At 40.2% G+C, this 24,026-nt stretch overlaps 1 protein-coding gene across 7 annotated transcripts in view; it reads left to right on the top strand.

Annotated features, from left to right (window-relative positions):
- arnt2 (aryl-hydrocarbon receptor nuclear translocator 2) overlaps positions 1 to 24,026 on the top strand; it is a 402,719-nt gene that overhangs the window by 142,404 nt on the left and 236,289 nt on the right. For all 7 annotated transcript variants that reach the window (XM_063065763.1, XM_063065762.1, XM_063065765.1 and 4 more), the window contains 2 exons: positions 9,642 to 9,707; positions 9,845 to 9,930. In XM_063065763.1, coding sequence (XP_062921833.1) covers positions 9,642 to 9,707; positions 9,845 to 9,930 — 152 coding nt within the window. The remainder of the gene's footprint in view (positions 1 to 9,641; positions 9,708 to 9,844; positions 9,931 to 24,026) is intronic.

The following is a 24,026-nucleotide window of genomic DNA, read 5'->3' as shown; positions in this document are numbered from 1 at the left end:
CATAGATGCAAAATGTATGATATAAGAGCTTAAAAATTTTCATTCAGAAACAAAAATCTGCTGATACTGGAAATTAGAAAATGAAAACAGAACATAATGGAAATAGCTCAATAAGTCAGACAGCATCTGTGGACAGTGCAGTGACCATCTCCAATGTGAGGCAGCCTAACCATCTACCCTTAATATTCATGGCATTTCATTCCTTGAGTCACCCACAGTCATCATTTTGGGATCACCGTTGATCAGAAACTAAACTAGATTAAATACAGTGGCTACAAGACTGGTTGAGGGTCTGGCTATTTTGTTGTAAGTGTCTCTACTCTGATACCAGAAAGCCTTACCATCATCTACAAGGCCTAGTAAATCAGAATCAGGTTTAATATCATTGGCATATGTCATGAAATTTGTTGATTTGTGGCAGCAGTACATTGCAATGCATAATAATAAAATAAAATAAGATATATTTAAAAAATTTCGGTAAGTAGGGAAAAAGAGAGCAAAAAAAAAGAAATGGTGAGGAAGTGTTCATGGGTTCATTGTCCATTCATAAATCTGATGGCAGAGGGGACGAAGTGTTGAGTGTGTGTCTTCAGGCTCATGTACCGCCTCCTTGAAGATAGCAATGAGAAGAGCACGTCCTGGGTGATGGGGCTTCTTAATGACGGATGCTGACTTTTTGAGGCATTGTCTTTCTGCTTGCTAGCGAGGTAGTCTTTTAGTGTTCTTTATGATCAGACTATGATGGAGCTGGCTGAGTTTACAACTTTCTGCAGCTTTTGCAATCCTGTGCAGTAGGCACCCCATACCAGTTAGAATGTTCTCCTCAGTACATCTGTAGAAATTTGCAAGAGCATACCGAGTCTCCTCTAATTCCTAATGAAATATAGTGTTTGTTGTCTCTTCTTTGTAATTGTATCGATATGTTGGACCCGGGATAGATCTTCAGAGATGTTGACCAAGAGACAAATATCCATAGAGGTGGGATTTGGTCCATTTCATTTGAATGTCAACTCCCAATAACTTAAGAAGTTCAACACCGTGAAGGACAAAGCAGTCTGTTCAATTGTCATTACAATCTGAAAATTTATTCAGTCCATTGGCATACGGTGGCTGCAGTGTGTACCATCTACTAAATTCCATTTATTCACATAGGATACCTCTAATCCCATAACTGCCGCCATTAATGAGGTGAAGGGTCAGCAGGTTCATGGGAGCAAAATCCCCAGCATATTTCCTTACAAGCAAGTATTCACTGGGTCTAAATCCTAGAACAAGGGTGCTCAACCTTTTTTATGCCATAGACCCATATCATTAAGCAAGAAGTTAAGAACCCCTGTCCCAGAACTTCCTACCTAACAAGCTATAGGAGCAGTTTCAGCAGAAGGACTACGAGGTTCAAGAAAATGGCTCACAGCCACCTCCTTAAGGGTAGTTAAGGTGGGTAATAATTGCTAGCTTTACCAGCCACACTGAACAAATGCATGAATCAGTGAGAAAATATATACAAATCTTTCTTTCCACAAATAGGAAATCAAAAGGCAAGTTTATTGTGATATGCAGAAGTACATGCCTGCATTGATGCAATGAAAGACTTCAGTATCACAGACACATATCTTCAGGTGCACAACATTTACAAAAAAAAACAGGAAAGAACGTAATTAAAGCAAGACTAAGCACAAAGCCCATTGTAATGCAAGTTGGTCATAGTGTTCCTTTACTGAGGTTGTGATGAGGGTTATGCGAATTGGTTCAAGAACTGAATGGTTGAAGGGCAGTAACTGTTCTTGAACTTCAGCATTGAATATAACAATTAAGATTTGTCAAATCAAATTTTTAAAAAATCTTCTGTGTAGTGAAATAAGCAGAAACAATGTAATTAACATTTCTGCCTTTCATACACTGATAACATCTTGTCATGTTTTCCGGTAAAATTACGCACTTACCTGAAATTTAGATTCCAATTTTATTCAGCAGCCAAGTTCCCATGGACATTAGTGTGCGTGTGTGTGTGTTGGACAGGACACAGGAAGAGCTTCCTGGTGTTTGACTAATGTGGTTTTCTTCTGTCCAGCTAAACAAACAGCTTAATGTTTCATCTGAAATGTGGCACACCCAACAGAGGAGCTTTTTCTCAGTGCTGCATGAAGTGTGCTCAAGTCATGTGGAGGAGCTTGATCCCATGATCTTCTGGCTGAGGCAAGAGTACTATCTCCATTGTTCACACTGAGCTGTGCTAGCACAATAAAGGCATCCATTTTATACAAAATCTTTGGACAAAGTAATATGATTAATTTTTATTGTCATTTTTCAAATCCCTGCAGTTGTGAAATTTGGAGATGCAAATGAATTAACCACATCCTAGACTTTCTCTTACCAGTGCATCCTTTGACATAATGGAATTTGCTTGTCTCACAGAGCAACCTAAAAAGACTCTATTTTATTTACTATGATTTAGCGTAACTCTCTTCTTGTGTTTAATAAGATATCCATTTCTTCCTTTTGAGCCTACATTTATCCATCAAGATGAAGATATTGAGGAAAAGTCCTCCTTATAGTTCAGTTTACAGAGCAAACACAAACTCTTAACTTTCTCCTTCAAACAGATAAACTTGTTTTTAAACAGTGTATTAAAATAATGCTGACATACTTTAGTTTTATTACTGATCCCTGTTTAAGGCTTCTTCCAAATATTTTCATGACATAAATGGGTCCCATTTCTTTTAATTGCAGGTTCAAAAACTGGTTCTGATTTTCTGATGCTGACTAGTTTTATTTTGAAATGATGTATGCCTTATGCCTTCTTTACCACTCTATCTACATTTGTTGCCACGCTTAGGGAGCAATGGACTTGCATCCCAAGATTCTTCTATATATCAATGCCCCTGAGGGCCTTGCCATTTACTTCCTCTTGTGTCTTCAGAGCCTCCATCTTCTTCCTGCCCTACCTTCCCTGAACACCCAATTCTCCCCACTTCGGATGTCACCAACTCTGTTCCCCTTTCTAAACCCAACTCTATTCTCTGCTGTGTCTTCACCATTGCCTCTGACTGTCCCCTGTCTGAGGTAGAACATTCTGTCCTCTGCATGGGCCTTACCTTTGTCCCCTTTCGCCCACACCTCAATGAGATTGGCGGCCGCCATGGTGCTGAGTTCTTCTCTTCTGTCTCTGAGCCCACTTCGTTGGCAAGAATTTCCCACCCTGTACCGATGACCCTTCCAACCTTCCTCCTCCTCTGGGACATCCCATTCTGTTTTTCTGCCTGCTCTGGATCTTTTCATCTCTAATTGCTGATGAGACATCAACCAGCTTGACTTCAGCACTTCTCTCTCCTCCTCAAGCGTTACCCCCTCTGAACGCACTGACCTCCACTCTCTCCGCATCAATCCCAACCTTACCATCTAACCGCTGACACAGTGTTGCAGACAGACCTTTACCTTGCTGAGCCTAGGTGGCAACTCTCAGGCACCTCCTTTTACTTATCCCTTCAAAAGAACCCACACCAGACTATCAGGCCAGTGTCTTCCACATTATCACAAACATCATCAACTCTGGAGATCTCACATTCACTCCTTTATCCTGCACTGGTTGTTTCTGTCTCCCACCCAAGATCCACAAAGCTGACTGTTCAGGTAAACCCATTGTTGCTGGCTGCTCCTGCTCCACTGAACTCGTATCTGCATACCTCAACCCCATTCTATCCCCCTTATTTCAGTCCTTTCCCATATGCTCTCAATCTGCTCAACAAGTTTCAATGCCCTGACCTTGACCACCTCATTTTCACTATGGATGTCCAGTCCCTGTACATGTCTATCCCCCCGTCAAGAAGGCCTTTAAGCTCTCGGATTCTTTCTCAACAGAAGAACCAATGGGTTCCCTCCATCACCACCCTCCTCCATCTGGCAGAACTGGTCCTCACCCTCAACAGTTTCTCCTTCGGCTCCTTCCACTTTCTCCAAACTTAAGGAATGGCCATGGGCATCTGCATGGACCCCAGCTATGCCTGCCTTATTGTTGGCTATGTGGAACAGTCCATGTTCCAAACCTTCACTGATAATGCTTCCCAACTCTTTCTGCACTACATTGCTGACTGCATTAGTGCCTTGTTTCATGCACCCATGCCGTGCTCAACAATTTCATCAACTTTGCCTCCAACTTCCACCCTGCCCTTAAATTTCACTTGGTCCATCTCTGATAACTCCCTCCCCTTTCTCTATTTCTCTGTTCCATCTCTGGAGGCAAACTGTCTACTGACATTTTTTATAAACCTACTGATTCCCATGGCCATCTTAACTATACTTCCTCGCACCCTGTCTCATGTAAAAATGCTATTCCCTTTTCTCAGTTCCTTCATCTCCAGGATGAAGCTTTCCTTTTCAGGACATCAGAGATGTCATCCTTCCAAGAACGGGGTTTTCCTTCGTCCAGCATTGATGCTGCCCTTACCTGCATTTTCTCTTATGTTCCAGAAATCTGCACTCACCCCATCTTCCTGCTGCCTTAACAGGGATAGAATTGCTCTTGTCCTCAACTACCACCCTATGAGCCTCAGCATCCAACACATCATTCTCTTAAACTTCTGCTCTCTGCAATAAGATTCTACCACCAACACATCTTTAACCCCCCTCCACTTTCCACAGGAATCACTCCCTCCATGATCCCCTTGTCCATTTGTCACTCCCCACTGATCTCCCTTCTGACACAAATCCCTGAAAGCAACAGAAATGCTCCACCTGTCCATTCACCTCCTCCCTCACCTCCCCAAAAGAATCTTCCCCAAGTGAGGCAACTCTTCACCCACAAATCTGTTGTACTCGGTGCTCCTAATGTAGCCTCCTTTACATTGGTGAGATCCGACGTAAATTGGGGGACTGCTTTGCTGGACATCTCTGCTTCATCCATCAAAGGGAGAATTTCCAGGTGGCCAACTATTTTAACTCCTATCCCCATTCCCATTCTGACATATTGGTCTCTGGCCTCCTCTTCTTCCATGATGAGGCCTCTCTCAGGGTGGAGGAGCAACACCTCATATTCCTTTTGGTAGCCCCAACCTGATGATATGAACATTGATTCCTCCTTCTGATCAACTTCTTTTTTTTCCCCTCCTCCTTTTCTCTTCTTCTATTACCCACTCTGGCCTTTTACCTCTTCTCCTCACCTGCCTATCACCTCCTCCTGGTACTTGTTCTTCCATTTCTCCTATGGTCCACTCTCCTATCAGATACCTTCTTCTACAGCCCTGTATCTTTCCCACCCACCGAGCTTCACCTATCATATTTCAACTTGTCCTTCTTTCTCTCCCCCTCCCCCCCCCACCCACCTTTGTATTCTGGCATCTTCCCTGTTCCTTTCCAACCCTGGTGAAGGGTCTCAGCCTGAAACATCAACTGTTTATTCATTTCCATAGATGCTGCCTGTCATGCTGAGTTCCTCCAGCATTTTGTGCATGTTGCTATTTACTATATACTTTCCTCTTGCATTTGACCTCCAAAAGTGCAACAACTCATACTTGTCTGGATTAAACTCCCATCTGTCACTTCTCTCTCCATATTTCCAACTAGTTTATATTCTGCTGTATCTTTTGACAACTTTCCTTGCTCTCCACAACTCCAACAATGTTTGTGTTGTCTCTAACTTAACAATCATGTACTTTCAGGTACCTGAACTTTTCATTCAGTTACAATCCCAGCACTGACCACTGCAGTCAAAATAACACACCTTCACCATACTCTGTCAACTTTAAATCTAATCTACCAAGTCTCCATGGATCCCGTGTGCCTTAATCTCATAAATTAGCTTGCCATGAGGGATCTTGTTAAATGTTTTACTGAAATCAAATTAGACAACATTCACTGATCTGCCCATATCAGTTACTTTTGGTGCCCATTCCATTACATGCTCTAAATCTGCTTGTAGGTTATTACTACCCACCTCAGTTCACAATGCCTCCAAGCAATGTTATATGTGGAAATTATTTCAACTGCACACTGGTCCATTTCATCAATATAAAGAAAATACTTCGACATTGTCAAACTACATTGTGCAAGTCAGCTTTTCACTATTCCTGTTGCTTGTTCCTCAAGTCAATTTTATTTCAGTGCTGTGACAGTGCAACTTATTCCATCACCTTGATTCTTACAAGCCAATGTATCAAATCACATCTCATTACAAAATACCATAAGACATAAGACATAGGAGCAGAATTAGGCCATTTAGTCCATCACGCTTGCTCTGCTATTCCATCATGGCTGATTTAATATCCCTCTTAATTCCATTCTCCTGCCTTCTCCCCATAATCTTTGATGCCCTTACTAAACAAGAACCCATTGACCTCTGCTTCAAAATATACCCATTGACATCGTGTCCACAGCCATCTATGACAGGGGTCCCCAACCTTTTTTGCAACGCGGACCGGTTTATCTTTGACAATATTCTTGCAGACCGGCTGAACCGGGCTGCGGGGGGGGGGGGGTAGGGTTGCCAACGGATAAGAGTAGCAGTCAAATACATTGTGTTTACCCCAGAAAGACTACAATGACAATGAAGCCTTGCGCGGGCACCAGTGTGCATGTGTGTACGTGCCGATTTTTTTCTACAAACTGTTTTTGGCGATTCTGTTCGGGGGGTGAGGGCGTGTTAATCACGACCGGAATATAGGTGATAAGTGGCTAATACACTCAATTTTGTTTCTAAAAGGGTTTATCTAACGAATTTAATATTAAACACACAGCGTATATTTTCCTTGCATGAATACAGTGATAAGTTAATTATCAGGGGAGCTTGAAGTAAGTGTTGAACGAACTTCCACTAGAAGTGGTAGAGGCAGGTTCGATATTATCATTTAAAGAAAAATTGGATAGGTATATGGACAGGAAAGGAATGGAGGGTTATAGGCTGAGTGCAGGTTGGTGGGACTAGGTGAGAGTAGCGTTTGGCACGGACTAGAAGGGCAGAGATGGCCTGTTTCCGTACTGTAATTGTTATGTGGTTATATAAGTCACTTATAAGTCAATAGCATCATAACATTTTAAGTAACGTTTGGATATTAAACACACAGCACATATTTTCCCCGTATCAACATATAAAATCACTACAACACACCAATGTTTCTGAATCAGTGGGAGCCCTGGGCTTGTTTCCCTGCAACAAGACAGTCCCATCGATGGCTGATGGGAGAAAGCGATACTTGAAGGGGGTTCCTCATGTCCAGTCTATTCGTCAGTTTAGTTTTCGTTGCATTCATTGCAGAGCTATGTTGGAAATGGAAGCAACGTTTTCAGTGCTTTCGTGGCTATCTCAGGACATTTAGCCTTGACTGTGATCTGGAATGCTGGCAGAGATGTTATGTCAAACATACTTTTCAGCCCGCCGTCATTTGCAAGCTCGAGGAGTTGATCTTCCCGCGCTGACATAGATGACGCGTGTGTCGTGACCTCGTGTGCATTCAAGCTCAACAGCGCGTGACAGGGAATGAGGAAAGGTGCAGCTGACTCATATCACCATATCATATCGTTTCCTCGCAGCCTGGTAGCACGTGCTTTGCGGCCCGGTGGTTGGGGACTGCTGGTCTATGACAATCAATTCCACAGATTCACCACCCTCTGACTAGAGAAATTCCTCCTTGTCTCTGTTCTAAATCTCTGTTCTATTCTGAGGTTGTGCCCTCTGGTCCTAGACTGTCTCTCTATTGGAAACATCATCTTCCTGTCCACTCTTTCTCGGTCTTTCAATATTAAAAAAGTCACTACAATGCGCAGAAGTCCACATATGGAAATATAATTCAAAAGTAAATAATAAACCTCAGCTACTATATTTCCCTTGTCAACCTGCTCTGATATTTCACCAAAAATTCTTGTGCAAGTTATTCAGGATATGCTGTTTGCTAGTCCATACTGGCTTCCTCTCATAGTTCTCTACTTGTCCAAGTGAATATTAATTGTGCTCCTGGTTACTGTTGTTTGCATTGTAAAGTGTTCCTATGTTTCTTCCACTCTACAATGGTATGGGTTTGGTTGTCCCAAACCCCAGGAGGAGCACCTTGTGCTTCAGTCTGATTAGACTCTAGGTGACAAAGGAGCACCTTCCTGTTTGCTGGGATTGTCATTTATTTCTTGTCACTCTCATGCAACAATCATATAGTTTTCTTGTTATTTTTTGTGTGTGTGTCTCTGGTGTGGAGGTATGTCCTGGCTGTCTTTGGAAAGGGTGGGGCATATCTGTATTTTTGTGTGGATTTGCTGTCTGCTTCTGTCCTGTTATATATTTGGAGATTCAGGTCAAAGGCAGCACGTGTGATGTTTAGTTGTTTCAACCATATCCTTTTTATGAGTTTATGGAGTTTCTTCTGTATTATTTTTGGGAGGTGATGTGTTGTAAAACACTTTGTTAGATAATCCACTGGTTGTGTCCTACCAGCTCCTCATTGAAGGATGGCTTCCACAGAGCGAAGAACTGTCTCCCACTAGTTCATCTCTCTCCAAAGATTAGAGGTCTTGATCTTAGAACTGGGTAGAGTGCTAAAGTTTTTCCATTAGTCTATCTAATTCTTGGGATACCTCAGTTGGTTGACTATTAATCAGAAAAATGATGTCCCACTTTTGATGTCTTTCCAAGATTCTTCCTGTTTGACGTTTAAATTGTTGAATCTACTCATGAAGGGTCCTGATGAAGGGTCTCGGCCCAAAACATTGACTGTTTACTCTTTTTCATTGATGCTGTGTGGTCGTCTGTGTTCCTGCAGCATTTTGTGCATTTTATTTTGATTTCCAGCATCTGCAGATTTTCTCTTGTTTGTGTTACTGTTATTTGACTGGTTCTCCATACCAAAATCGAACTTATGGCTTTTTCATTTGGCTTGAAAGTGTTTGATACTCCAACTCGGCTTCTTTCATTTTTCGTTAGCTTACTATCTGACAATCTCAATACACCAGAAACATCTTATTTTGCTGCTTGTTCTGCTTATAACCATGCCCAGCCTTCATTCATTTCCTCTCCCTGCCCTGTGTTGCATCAATGTTTTAATTGTGTAAACCATCTACAATATTGTCCTGCGTCAGGACTACAATGTTTTCCAGTGTTTGTCCTTTCTTGCATTCTTGTACTGTAATTCTAGCTGATCATGCACTCAAATCAATCCGAGTACATTCAACTGTATTAATATTATAATTGGCATCCCCTCTGTTAATCTTTGCTGCCAGCGTACCAGTAAAAGCCTCCTCGCAAATCACTTCCTTGAAACAGCAGAATGCTGCTTTTTCAGTTTTCTTTCTTGGCATACTATATGTAGTTGACAAAATGCCTGTTGATGAAACTCTTTGTTTAAGAGCTCTATATAAATGCTACTTGTTGACTGAAAGCGTTCTATATTATGCAGTGTCTGCTCTGGTAGATTTTATAGTTGAATTCATAGTAGATTTCTGTTCCCACCCTGTTGTACATGTTCTCACATCTCATTACATTTGCTCATATTTCATTACATTGGAGGCACTGATGGGAGTTATAATTTTATTGTGTGCTCAAATGAAAATGACTGGAAAGAATTCTGGTACAAAAGTGATATTGCTGCTAAATAGGCTTTTGTTATTCAAACAGCCCAAAGAGCACTAGTATTTAACATGGATTAACTGTTGCCATTTCAATGCAGGTATGGAACAGCTCCTCTGGAACACATCTCATTGAGTAGACTGACTGTTCTGCGAAAGAGATACAGGTATCTCTTACACATTTGTTTGTTAACTGTTAACTACTATTTAGATCCATATGAAAATCCCCTGATTCTGCTTTATTTAGTCATTTAGTTGTTACTTTAGTTAGAGTGAAAAATGTATCCCATTTTTGTTTCCCCAGGAATGGTTTGGGACCTGTGAAGGAAGGAGAATCACAGTATTCAGTGGTTCATTGCACTGGATACATCAAGGCTTGGCCACCAGCAGGTAAATTAAAGAAGTGTAATATAGTTTTTATTATATAGAGTCATACAGTCATATAACATGGAAGGTGGCCTTTAGATCATCTAGTCCACGTTCACCATCAAAGATCTTTTTTACTCAATGACTACACAATCGTATTTTTATTCTCCCCACCTTCCTATCAAGCCATAGAAACATAGAAAACCTGCAGCACAATGCAGGCCCTTCGGCCCACAATGCCGTGCCAAACATGTACTTACTTTAGAAATTACCTGGGGCTACCCATAGCCCTCTATTTTTCTAAGCTCCATGTACCTAGCCAAGAGTCTCTTAAAAGACCCTATCCACCACCTCCACCACCACCACCACCACCACCCCATTCCACACACTCACCACTCTCTGTGTAAAAAAACTTACCCCTGACATCTCCTCTGTAATTACTTCCAAGCAACCTAAAACTATGCCCTCTCGTGCGAGCCATTTCAGCCCTAGGGAAAAGCCTCTGACTATCCACACGATTAATGCCTCTCATTATCTTGTACACCTCTGTCAGGTCACCTCTCATCCTCCGTCGCTCCAAGGAGAAAAGGCCGAGTTCGCTCAACCTATTCTCATAAGGCATGCTGCCCAATCCAGGCAACATCCTTGTAAATCTCCTCTGCACCCTTTATATGGTTTCCACATCCTTCCTATATTGAGGGGACCAGAATTGAGCACAGTACTCCAAGTGGAGTCTGACCAGGATCCTATATAGCTGCAACGTTTCCTCTTGGCACTTAAACTCAATCCCACGATTGACGAAGGCCAATGCACCGTATGCCTTCTTAACCACAGTGTCAACCTGCGTAGCAGCTTTTGAGTGTCCTATGGACTGGGACCCCAAGATCCCTCTGATCTTCCATACTGCCAAGAGTCTTACCATTAATGCTATATTTGACCTACCAAAACGCATCACCTCACACTTAATCTGGGTTGACCTCCATCTGCCACTTCTCAGCCCAGTTTTGCATGCTATCGATATCCTGCTGTAACCTCGGACAGCCCTCCACACTATTGACAAAACCCCCAACCTTTGTGTTATCAGCATATTTACTAACCCATCCCTCCACTTCCTCTTCCAGGTCATTTATAGAAATTACAAAGAGAAGGGGTCCCAGAACAGATCCCTGAAGCACACCACTGGTCACAGATCTTCATGCAGACTATGACCCGTCTACAACCACTCTTTGCCTTCTGTGGGCAAGCCAATTCTGGATGCACGGAGCAATGCCCCCTTGGATCCCATGCCTCCTTACTTTTGCAATAAGCCTTGCATGGGGTACCTTATCAAATGCCTTGCTGAAATCCATATACACTACATCTAGTGCTCTACCTTCATTAATGCATTTAGTCACATCCTCAAAAAATTCAGTCAAGCTCGTAAGGCACGACCTGCCTTTGACAAAGCAATGCTGACTATTTCTAATCATATTATGCCTCTCAGGATCTTCTCCATCAACTTACCAGCCACTAAAGGAAGACTCACTGGTCTATAATTTCCAAGGCTATCTCTACTCCCTTTATTGAATAAGAGAACAACATCTACAGCCCTCCAATCCTCTGGAACCTCTCCCATCCCCAATGATGGTGCAAAGATCATTGCCAGAGGCTCAGTAATCTCCTCCCTCGCCTTCCACAGTAGTCTGGGGTATATCTCGTCAAGGCCTGGTGACTTATCCAACTTCATGCTTTCCAAAAGCTCCAGCACATCCTCTTTCTTAATGTCTATATGCTCAAGCTTTTCAGTCCGCTGTTTGTCATCCCTACAATTGCCAAGTGAATACTGAAGCAAAGTAACAGGAATAATAAGGTTAGGATTAGTTAGGATAAGGTAAGGTTAGGTTAGGACTCCGCACTAATCCTAACCTTATTATTAAACCCGCTGATAAAGGTGGTGCTGTTGTAGTCTGGCGTACTGACCTCTACCTTGCCGAGGCACAGCGACAACTCGCGGATACCTCCTCTTATTTACCCCTCGATCGTGACCCCACCAAGGAGCACCAGGCCATTGTCTCCCACACTATCAACGACTTTATCCGCTCAGGGGATCTCCCATCCACTGCTACCAACCTTATAGTTCCCACACCCCGCACTTCCCGTTTCTACCTCCTACCCAAGATCCACAAACCTGCCTGTCCTGGCCGACCTATTGTCTCAGCTTGCTCCTGCCCACCGAACTCGTTTCTGCATACCTCGACACTGTTTTATCACCCCTTGTTCAATCCCTTCCGACCTATGTTCGTGACACTTCTCACGCTCTTAAACTTTACGATGATTTTAAGTTCCCTGGTCCCCACCGCTTTATTTTCACCATGGATGTCCAGTCCTTATATACTTCCATCCCCCATCAGGAAGGTCTCAAAGCTCTACGCTTCTTTTTGGATTCCAGACCTAATCAGTTCCCCTCTACCACCACTCTGCTCCGTCTAGCGGAATTAGTCCTTACTCTTAATAATTTCTCCTTTTGCTCCTCCCATTTCCTCCAAACTAAAGGTGTAGCTATGGGCACCTGTATGGGTCCTAGCTATGCCTGCCTTTTTGTTGGGTTTGTGGAACAATCTATGTTCCGTGCCTATTCTGGTATCTGTCCCCCACTTTTCCTTCGCTATATCGACGACTGCATTGGCGCTGCTTCCTGCACGCATGCAGAACTCGTTGACTTTATTAATTTTGCCTCCAACTTTCACCCTGCCCTCAAGTTTACCTGGTCTATTTCCGACACCTCCCTCCCCTTTCTAGATCTTTCTGTCTCTGTCTCTGGAGACAGCTTATCCACTGATGTCTACTATAAGCCTACTGACTCTCACAGCTATCTGGACTATTCCTCTTCTCACCCTGTCTCTTGCAAAAACGCCATCCCCTTCTCGCAATTCCTCCGTCTCCGCCGCATCTGCTCTCAGGATGAGGCTTTTCATTCTAGGACGAGGGAGATGTCCTCATTTTTTAAAGAAAGGGGCTTCCCTTCCTCCACTATCAACTCTGCTCTTAAACGCATCTCCTCCATTTCACGTACATCTGCTCTCACTCCATCCTCCCACCACCCCACTAGGAATAGGGTTCCCCTGGTCCTCACCTACCACCCCACCAGCCTCCGGGTCCAACATATTATTCTCCGTAACTTCCGCCACCTCCAACGGGATCCCACCACTAAGCACATCTTTCCCTCCCCCCTCTCTCTGCATTCCGCAGGGATCGCTCCCTACACAACTCCCTTGTCCATTCGTCCCCCCCATCCCTCCCCACTGATCTCCCTCCTGGCACTTATCCGTGTAAGCGGAACAAGTGCTACACATGCCCTTACACTTCCTCCCTTGCCACCATTCAGGGCCCCAAACAGTCCTTCCAGGTGAGGCATCACTTCACCTGTGAGTCGACTGGGGTGATATACTGCGTCCGGTGCTCCCGATGTGGCCTTTTATATATTGGTGAGACCCGACGCAGACTGGGAGACCGCTTTGCTGAACATCTACGCTCTGTCCGCCAGAGAAAGCAGGATCTCCCAGTGGCCACACATTTTAATTCCACATCCCATTCCCATTCTGACATGTCTATCCACGGCCTCCTCTACTGTAAAGATGAAGCCACACTCAGGTTGGAGGAACAACACCTTATATTCCGTCTGGGTAGCCTCCAACCTGATGGCATGAACATTGACTTCTCTAACTTCCGCTAGGCCCCACCTCCCCCTCGTACCCCAGCTGTTACTCCTTTTTATGCACACATTCTTTCTCTCACTCTCCTTTTTCTCCCTCTGTCCCTCTGAATATACCTCTTGCCCATCCTCTGGGTCACCCCCCCCCCATCTTTCTCCCTAGGCCTCCTGTCCCATGATCCTCTCGTATCCCCTTTTGCCTATCACCTGTCCAGCTCTCGGCTCTATCCCTCCCCCTCTTGTCTTCTCCTATCATTTTGCATCTCCCCCTCCCCCTCCAGCTTTCAAATCCCTTACTCACTCTTCCTTCAGTTAGTCCTGACGAAGGGTCTCGGCCTGAAACGTCGACTGCGCCTCTTCCTATAGATGCTGCTTGGCCTGCTGCGTTCACCAGCAACTTTGATGTATGTTGACTGAAGCAAAGTATTCAATAAGTACTTCCACTACCTCCTCTAGTTCCATACACATTTTTCTACTGTCACACTTGATTGGTCCTTTTCTCTCAGGTCTTATCCTCTTGCTGTTCACATACTTGCAGAACACCTTGGGGTTTTCCTTAATCCTGTTCACCAAGACCTTCTCATGGCCCCTTCTGGCTCTCCTAATTTCATTCTTAAGCTCCTGCTAGCCTTATAATTTTCTAGATCTCTATCATTATGGAGTTTTTTTGAACCTTTCATAAGCTTTACTTTTCTCCTTGACTAGATTTTCAACAGCCTTTGTACACCGTGGTTCCTGTACCCTACCATCCTTCCCTGTCTCATTGGAACATACCTATGCAGAACGCTACGCAAATATCCCCTGAACATTTGCCACATTTCTGCCGTACATTTCCCTGAGAATATCTGCTCCCAATTTATGCTTCCAGGTTCCTGCCTGATAGCTTTATATTTCCCCTTACTCCAATTAAATGTTTTTCTAACTTGTCTGATCCTATCCCTCTCCAATGCTATGGTAAAGGAGATAGAATTGTGATCAGTATCTCCAAAATGCTCTCCCACTGAGAGACCTGACACCTGACTAAGTTCATTTCCCAATACCAGATCGTACAGCCTCTCCTCTTGTAGGCTTATCTATATATTGTGTCAGGAAACTTTCCTGAACACACCTATCAAACTCCACCCTTGCTCTAGAGAGATACCAATCAATATTGAGAAAATTAAAATCTCCCATCGTGACAACCCTGTTATTATTGCACCAGATTTTATCACTTACCTAAACACTGGTGACAGGCCCACGTAACTGGGATAGAGGAGGAAACCCACCCTGTTACAGAAAGAACAGGCAAAACTTGACAAGGACAGCACCTGTGGACAGTGTTGATCCTGTCATTGGATCTGAGAGGCAGTGGCTTTGCTGTGTAATAATTTGCAAACTTTCTACTTTGGGCCCTACTGAGAAAGTTTTTGTATCCTCTCTTGCAGCAACTAATGACAATACTGGAGACGTAAGAGACTGCAGATGCTGGAGGAAAACAGCAGTTTAGGCAACATCTATGGAGAAAAATGGACAGTCAGTGTTTTAGCTTAATGTTGACTGTACTCTTTTCCATAGATGCTGCCTGGCCTGCTAAGTTCTTCCAGCATTTTGGTTACCTTCTTTTAGGTTAAGACTCTTCATTGGCCCAGATGAACCAATTGTGTTCCTCTAGCACCATGTGTATTATAACCAAAGATACTGGTTGTAGAAAATCTCAGAAGAAAAACTGTCACCCTTTTGTCTTTTTGCCCTTTTCTGTTGTTATTTTTTGTTTCTCTATGATCTTTAAGATTTCAACATTTATATTTCTCTTGGCAGCTGTTTGTGCACTGTTGTTAAGAAAAATGTCTAGGTATTAGAGGTAGATCAATAGTCACATCATTCCAGTGTTCTTTCTTTTTCAATCTTTTTATTAATTTCATAAAATATAAACATGACAGAATAATAGTACAAAGTTATTGGGAATACATTGTTATACTTAACATGAGTAATTATAAAACCAAATAGTACAATAGTACTTAATTGACAGAATTCCCAATCATATCCGGTACCAATGAATAATACAGAACAAAAAAAAAGCTAGACAAAAATCATAAAAAAGGAAAAAAAATAACCCCCTCAAAAAAAAACTAATCTAAACAGAATTAATCAACTAAACTAAAAAAAAGACCTGGGCTGTTTTAACATATAAAAAATGGGAGAAAAGAAAACCTTAGTGTCGCCGACTCCGTTCCTCTCAACCAACACTGCAGAGAAGTAAAATAAGTTTGGAAATGTTCAAATTACATCATATGAAAATGCTGAATAAATGGCCTCCAAGTTTTTTCAAATTTAATGGAAGGGTCATAAACCACATTTCTAATTTTTTCCAAATTTAAACACAACATAGTTTGTGAAAACCAGTGAAATATAGTAGGAGGGTTAATCTCTTTCCAATTCAGCAAAATGGATCTTCTATCCATTAAAGTAAGAAATGCAATCATCTGACGAGCTGAAGAGGTTAAGTGATTTGATTCTATCATTGGTAACCCAAAAATAGCAGTAATTGGGTGAGGTTGTAAGTCTATATTTAAAACTGTTGAAATAATATCAAAAATATCTTTCCAATATTTTTTCAACAAAGGACATGACCAAAACATGTGAGTTAAAGAAGCTGTCTTGGAATGACATCTATCACATATAGGATTTATATAAGAGTAGTAACGAGATAGTTTATCTTTGGACATGTGAGCCCTGTGCACTACTTTAAACTGTATCAACGCATGTTTAGCACATATAGAAGATGAATTAACTAATTGAAGAATTTTTTCCTATTTTTCAATCGGTATAATAATCTTAAATTCTCTTTCCCAAGCAGTTTTAATTTTATTAGATACATCAGGTTCTGGTCACCTCACTATAGGAAGGATGTGGAAGCATTGGAAAGGGTACAGAGGAGATTTACCAGGATGCTGCCTGGTTTAGAAAGTATGCATTATGATCAGAGATTAAGGGAGCTAGGGCTTTACTCCTTGGAGAGAAGGAGGATGAGAGGAGACATGATAGAGGTGTACAAGATAATAAGAGGAATAGATAGAGTGGATAGCCAGCGCCTCTTTCCCAGGGCACCACTGCTCAATACAAGAGGACATGGCTTTAAGGTAAGGGGTGGGAAGTTCAAGGGGGATATTAGAGGAAGATTTTTTACTCAGAGAGTGGTTGGTGCGTGGAATGCATTGCCTGAGTCAGTGGTGGAGGCAGATACACTAGTGAAGTTTAGGAGACTACTAGACAGGTATATGGAGGAATCTAAGGTGGGGGCTTATATCGGAGGCAGGGTTTGAGGGTCGGCACAACATTGTAGGCCGAAGAGCCTGTACTGTGCTGTACTATTCTATGTTCTATGTCCTATAAATTTATAATTATATTATAAATAATTGCTACAACACCTTTCTGAGAGAGGTTTAAATCTAAAATTTTTTCCAAATTATCCATTGGATATAGGTGTGGAAAACTAGGAGAAACAGTAATTAAAAAGTTTCTAACCTGTAGGTATCTAAAAAAGCGAGATCTGGGTAAATTATATTTATTAGAAAGTTGATCAAAGGACATAAAACAATTATCCAAAAATAAATCACAAAATCGTACTATACCTTTGATTTTCCAATCATAGTAAGCTTGATCCATAGTGGAAGGTTGAAAAAAGAAATTAGATATAATAGGACTTGCTAAAATAAATTGATTCAACCCAAAAAATTTTCGAAATTGAAACCATATACGTAAAGTATGCTTAACTAATTGGATTATTCATTTGTTTATACAGTTTAGAAAAAATGAAAGGATGCGAAGTTCCAAAAACCAAACCCAGAGAAAGCCCTTGTAGTGAATTACATTCAAGATTTACCTAATGTGGACTTGAAGTTGCATCCAAATCTTGTAACCAAAATTTTAAGTATCGAACATTAATTGCCCAATAATAAAATCTAAAATTCGGGAGTGCTAACCACCCCCCCCCCCGACTTTTAGATTTCTGTAAATGCTTTTTACCTAGCCTAGGATTTTTGTTCTGCCATATATATGAAGAAATTTTTGAGTCAACATTATCAAAAAAAGGTTTTGAAATAAAAATTGGAACCGATTGAAATACATATAGAAATTTAAGCAAACTAATCATCTTAATAGCATTAATTCGACCAATCAAAGACAAAGATATTGGTGACCATTTAGTAAACAAAAGTTTAATCTACGCAACACACATAAAAGTTGCTGGTGAACGCAGCAGGCCAGGCAGCATCTCTAGGAAGAGGTGCAGTCGACGTTTCAGGCCGAGACCCTTCGTCAGGACTAAAGTTTAATCTGATCAATTAAAGGTAAAAAATTACCTTTAAATAACTCTTTATACTTTTTCGTAATTATAATCCCTAAATATATAGACGAGTTAGTAACCAATTTAAAAGATAAACATCCATAAATAGGTAGCTGCTTATTTAGGGGAAATAATTCACTCTTATTAAGGTTTAATTTGTAGCCAGAAAAATTACTAAATTGAGCCAACAAAGCTAGAATAACAGGAATTGACTTCTCTGGATTAGAAATATATAATAACAAATCATCTTCATATAGTGATAACTTATGTATTTCATTTCCGCGGGTAATACCAAAAATAGTGGGCAAGTCACGGATAGCAATTGCTAAAGGTTCAAGGGCGATATTAAATTGTAAAGGACTAAGAGGACAACCTTGCCTAGTACCACGAAATAGATGAAAAAAGGGAGATCTTTCATTATTAGTGCAAACCGGAGCTACCAGGGTATGATATAACAATTTAATACAAGATATAAATATCAAACTAAAATTAAATTTCTCGAGCACACGAAATAAATAAGGCCATTCAACTCTGTCAAAGGCTTTCTCAGCACCTAATGAGATAATACATTCCGGAATATTAAATGCAGGAGTATAAACAATATTCATTAACCTCCTAATATTAAAAGATGAATAACGGTTTTTAATAAATCCAGTTTGGTCCATAGATATAATTTGAGGTAATACCTTCTCTAACCTAGTTGCTAAAATTTTTGAAAAAATTTTTGAATCTACATTCAAAAGAGTTATCGGTCTATATGATGCGCAGTCAGTAGGATCTTTATTCTTTTTAAGAATTAGGGAAATAGAGGCATCATAAAACGATTGTGGTAATTTACCTAAACTGATTGCTTCTTTGAATATTCTAGACAACCAAGGAGAGAGAATAGAGGGAAAGGATTTTAAAAATTCCACTGTAAACCCGTCCGGACCAGGTGCTTTACCAGAATTCATTGATGAGATTGCAGTTGTTGTTTCTTCCTCTGTAATAGGAGATTCTAATGTTAAACAGTCTTCCGATGATAACTTCGGAAAATTCAGTTTACTTAAAAAATCATGCATGATATTAAAATCATGAAAATCAGAGTGATATAAAGGGGTATAAAATTTTTGAAAGGTTTTGTTTATCTCGTCATGGTCAACTGTCAAAGTATCATCTTGTTTACGAATCTTAGTAATTTGACGTTTTACCGAAGCAAATTTCAATTGATTAGCCAATAATTTACCTGATTTATCACTATGAATATAAAACTCACTTTTAGTTCTCATTAATTGATTTTCAATCAAAGATGTTAATAGTAAACTATGTTCCAATTGAAGTTCAACTCTCTGTTTATACAGCTCCTTACTAGGCACAACAGCGTATTTTTTTTTAATCAATTTCTTTAATTTTATCAACCAACAAGAGTATTTCATTCTTAGTACGTTTTTTCAAACCAGCCAAATAGGAAATAATCTGACCACGGATATAAGCTTTAAAAGCATCCCATACTGTTCCATTGGAAACTTCTTCCGTAGTATTAGTTGAAAAAGAGAAATCAATCTGTCCCTTCATAAACGTAACAAAGTCCAAGTCTTGAAGCAAAATAAGGTTAAATCGCCATTGTCTATTAGTAGAAGTAGTATCCATTAACTTAATAGAAAGTTTCATTGAAGCATTATCTGAAGTGGCGATAATGTCATAATTACAATCAATTTCAGATGGGATTAATTAAGAGTCAATAAAAAAAATAGTCAATTCGAGAATAAGAATGATAAACATGAAAAGAATGAGAATTCTTTGTCCTTTGGGTGCAGAAATCTCCAAATTTCTGAAATCCCAGAATCAGTCATGAAAGAGTTAATAAGAGTAGCCGACTTATTCGGTAGAGCTGGTCTACCTGTGGATCTGTCCAACATGGGATTTAAACATAAATTCAAGTCACCGCCCATTATCAACATATAGTTGTTTAAGTTAGGAAAGGAAGTGAATATGTGCTTAAAAAATTCGGGATAATCCACATTCGGAGCATAAACATTAACCATAGCAACCTTTTTATTAAAAAGTAACCCAGTAATTAGCAAGAATCTACCATTAGGATCTGAGATAATGTCTTGATGAATAAATGTAATTGAGGGATCTATAAAAATTGAAACGCCTTTAACTTTGGCTTGGGAGTTTGAGTGGTCTTGTTAATCTTTCCAGAACTCAAAGAAGCATTGATTATCCTCTTTCCTTACATGAGTTTCTTGTGCAAAAATAATATGAGCATTCAGTCTTTGGAATACTTTGAAAATCTTTTTCCGTTTTATTGGATGGTTTAAACCATTTGTATTCCAAGAGACAAAGTTAATAATGTGAGCCATAATTTAACATTAACCCTTTGGTCTGTAAAGGGTTAACCATAATGTGAACTCATGAAATCGGAAGAGGAATACATGATCAGAGAGGAACCGGAAATCCTGACACTGCAGACATCCTTGTAGTACTAAATCAGCCCAATAGAAAAAATTAATAAAGAGAAAAACTCCCCCACCCTCCACCCCTAAGAACCCCGAACTAAGCCAGAGAAGGCTGAAGAAAGAACTAACTAACACTAAGTCTAACTCCATTTCTGCAGGAGGCAACTTCAAAGATATATGTTATATAACCCCGAACTAAGCCAGAGAAGGCTGAAGAAAGAACTAACTAACACTAAGTCTAACTCCATTTCTGCAGGAGGCAACTTCAAAGATATATGTTATATATAAGACCCCCCGAAAACCGATATAGAAAAATTAAACACTATACTACAATAATCTACATAGTATAATTTCTAAAGTACATAAATAAGAAAAAGTTAGTACCAGTACGTATGATTAGTTAATTATAAATAAAAGTGAATAAAATATCGCTTCCAAAAAAAAGAAAGGGTATTATGGGAAGAAGAAGCGTAAGAACATGGCGTGCCCAAAAAGAACAAAGGAGATTATGCAAAAAGAAAAACAAACCGCCATTTTAATTATGCAAAAGCAAAAATAAAGAACATATAGAACACATAACTAAAATTGATTGTCAGATCAAATCGTTAGTGATAATATCGGAAATCAAATAGTTAAAAAAAATTAACTAAGGAAAAATAACGTTATTCACGAGAAAAGACTTTTTTTTAGATAAGTTGTAAAATAATATCTATAGTACTAAGCACAAAACAAAAATCTTGAGCTTATAAAAAACCTTCATCGTACGGTAATAGAAAGTTTATTTTTTTTTTAAAAGCACCAGAAAAAAAAGCTGATACTGAAAGCACTGAACATTAATTAAAGGGCAGTGTCCGTATCAGATGGGTAGTTGTCATCCAAAAAGCTTCCAGCAGCAGTTGTGGAATGGAAGACACGACGAGATCCATCAGGAAGAGATATTCTTAGGTGTGCAGGGTACAGCAATGCCGGTTTAAGATTTTTTTTGATAACATTCCGACCTCAGAGATTTAAAAGTCAATCGCTCTTTCATCACTTCGGAACTGTAATCTTGAACTATTTTGAAGGAATGCTGTCGATAATTGATCATCCCTTGCCGACGAGCAGCCTGGAGAAGCTGTTCTTTAACATTAACGTAATGGAAACGAAGAATAATTGGTCTCGGTTTTGATTCGGCTGCGATATTCGATGGGTGCGGTTGAGCAATGGAGGCTCGTTGGGAAATACTGAACTGAACGAATCCTTTAAAAGTTGAGCAAAGAATATTGAAGGGTCAACATCCTCAACATCCTCGGGTAGACCAATTATACGTAAATTCTGTCTTCTCGATCGATTTTCAAGATCGATGACTTTGGATTTAAAATGTTGCAGTTGTTTAATGGTCGAAGCTAAATTCTGCTCCAAGTTGTCGACTTTTGAATCCGTCTTCTGAGATTTAATATCCAGTTCAGAGATTGTACTTCGATGTTTTTGAACTTCACAATCCAGGGATTTCAGAGTTTTTGTGATTGATTTTAAGTCTTCATTTAAGACTTTGATGTTGTTGTTCAAATTTATCAGATAAGCTTTCAGATAGATTTTGACGTTGTTCCTCAAATTTTTCCTCTAAAAACTTCATCATAGCATCATAGGGTAGCTCCATTTGTTTAGAATCACCTTTTCTTTTTCCTCCGTTCCTGTCGGAATCTTTCCCGTCTTTGGTTTTGGATCTTGTACTCATTTCTTTAGAGTCCAGAGTTGCAGTTCAAGAAAAAATCAATAAGATAAAATAAATCTTCTGGTGTAGGTAAAAATTGGTTAAGTAAGGGAGATCATAGGTTAAAAAAAGATAACGGGAATGGAGCGAAGCCAGAAGTGTCCTCACTCCATGAGCGCTCCCTGCAGAATCCTTCAGTCCAGTGCTCTTGTCATGTGTCTTGCCATTTGTAAACTGTTCCTGTAGTACACATTTGATTAAAATATTTGTATTTAGCTGTTATATTTGTAGATGCTTCTACAGTGAGAGAATAGAATAACAATGTTTAGAATTCCTAATTAATGTGGAACTCCCTGTAGTTTAGCTGATGATGTTGTTTAACCTGCTCTTTGAGGTTGTGTAAGCAGAGTATTATTGATCTCTCCATCATAGTTTTTACTTGATGTGAATATGTCAGATTAATTCACCTATTGATTATGAGCAGTTTTGCATGCAGGATGATGATTTGCATTATGCTGAAGCTATCTGAAATGCTGTTTGGGGAACTATCAAATCAATTTTTTGCTGTGTTCAGAGACTCCGCATAAACACTACACTCTTCATAGGATCAAGCCTGTGTGATTACAACTTTTTTTTTGAGACTACAAAAGGTGGTCCTACTTTCACTCATTCTTGGCAGTGTTGGTTCCAAAGCAGGTAACACACAGTTCTTCTTACCACTATATTGTAACTAATCCAAAGCAAAAGGACATTTTGTGGTATTCATGCTCTAGCCTTCTGCAATTGTATTCTGAAGGTGCAAGTCTCTTCCAGTTTTCAATTACGAGCTTTGATAAGCATCCTTCGTGCAATGCCGAGGTGCTGTTAAACAAATGGAAATGCTTTTCCTAGAATGGGATGTTACCTACTACAGTGGTTAAATCACTACATGAATAATCCAGAGACTAGGGCAAATTATTGAAGATATGACATATGTTGACGCTAAGGAGATTGAGGAGGCAAGATTGAATGTACGAAGTGTCATTTCTGTCTGCCTTAAAATTTGATTTATTAACGTAGTGAAAAGCTGATGGGATGGAGAAATCCCTGTGGCATCCTATTAGTAGCTGTCTATCAACCTGAACAGTGTCTATTTCTGTTACTGTCTTTTTATTCTGTGTTTGAATCAATACTAATGCATGGTAATATGTTACTAACAAAACTGTGAACACTTATTTTATGTAACAGCCTTCTATGAAAATATGTATTTCACCAATGACTCCCCTTTTCCATGGTAATAATCATATCTTCAAAAACTTTAATTAGATTTATTTAACACGATTTTCCCTTCGTAAAAATGTCTAATCAAGTTAGGCTGATCCTTGTTGTGGAAGCCAGACCTTCTTGGTTTTTCTCTTTAAGATACTGGAAAAATACTTAGAATTCAAGCAACAAGGATACTTTATTAAATATAGGAAGCAGTGATCATGTCAGCGAGAACTCTTGCTATTGCTTTCTTCAACAGAGACAGGCAGATTTTAACATTCCATATCACTGTCTACCCAATGTTGCTCCAAGAGAGAAAGAGAACTTGGTTCCATGAATCAATTCTTAAAGTCACACTGACCAGTACTGTGCAAGTGGTAAATAGTATATCCCTCCTTTTAATAATGAAAACAAAAGAAAAAATGCTCAAAATGACCATGCAGCATTTGTTGTCTCTGCTTTAGCACAAAGCCATCCAGGTACTTGGGTCAGTGGACTAGTCCTCACTGCTTGCAGTTCTGCCACTGCATTTGGCTGTGCTGTGATATCCACCCATTTCATGGTTAGGATGCAGCCTGCAGTATCGCTACAACTGTTTTTGTTTAGAGTGGCCATCTTGAGGTGGAGCCTGGTCTGTGGATGCCATTCTCCACATTGACCTTGTATGATTTGAGGTGTGGTAGGTGTCGAGTCACTGTTTGGTATTGGTCTGACTTGAGCTTCATT

This window comes from Mobula hypostoma, chromosome 13 (assembly GCF_963921235.1).
Source record: "Mobula hypostoma chromosome 13, sMobHyp1.1, whole genome shotgun sequence".
NCBI classification, from domain to species: Eukaryota; Metazoa; Chordata; class Chondrichthyes; order Myliobatiformes; family Myliobatidae; genus Mobula; species Mobula hypostoma.
The sequence above is the reverse complement of the archived record's forward strand: the minus strand, read 5'-3'. Positions and strand labels throughout refer to the sequence as shown.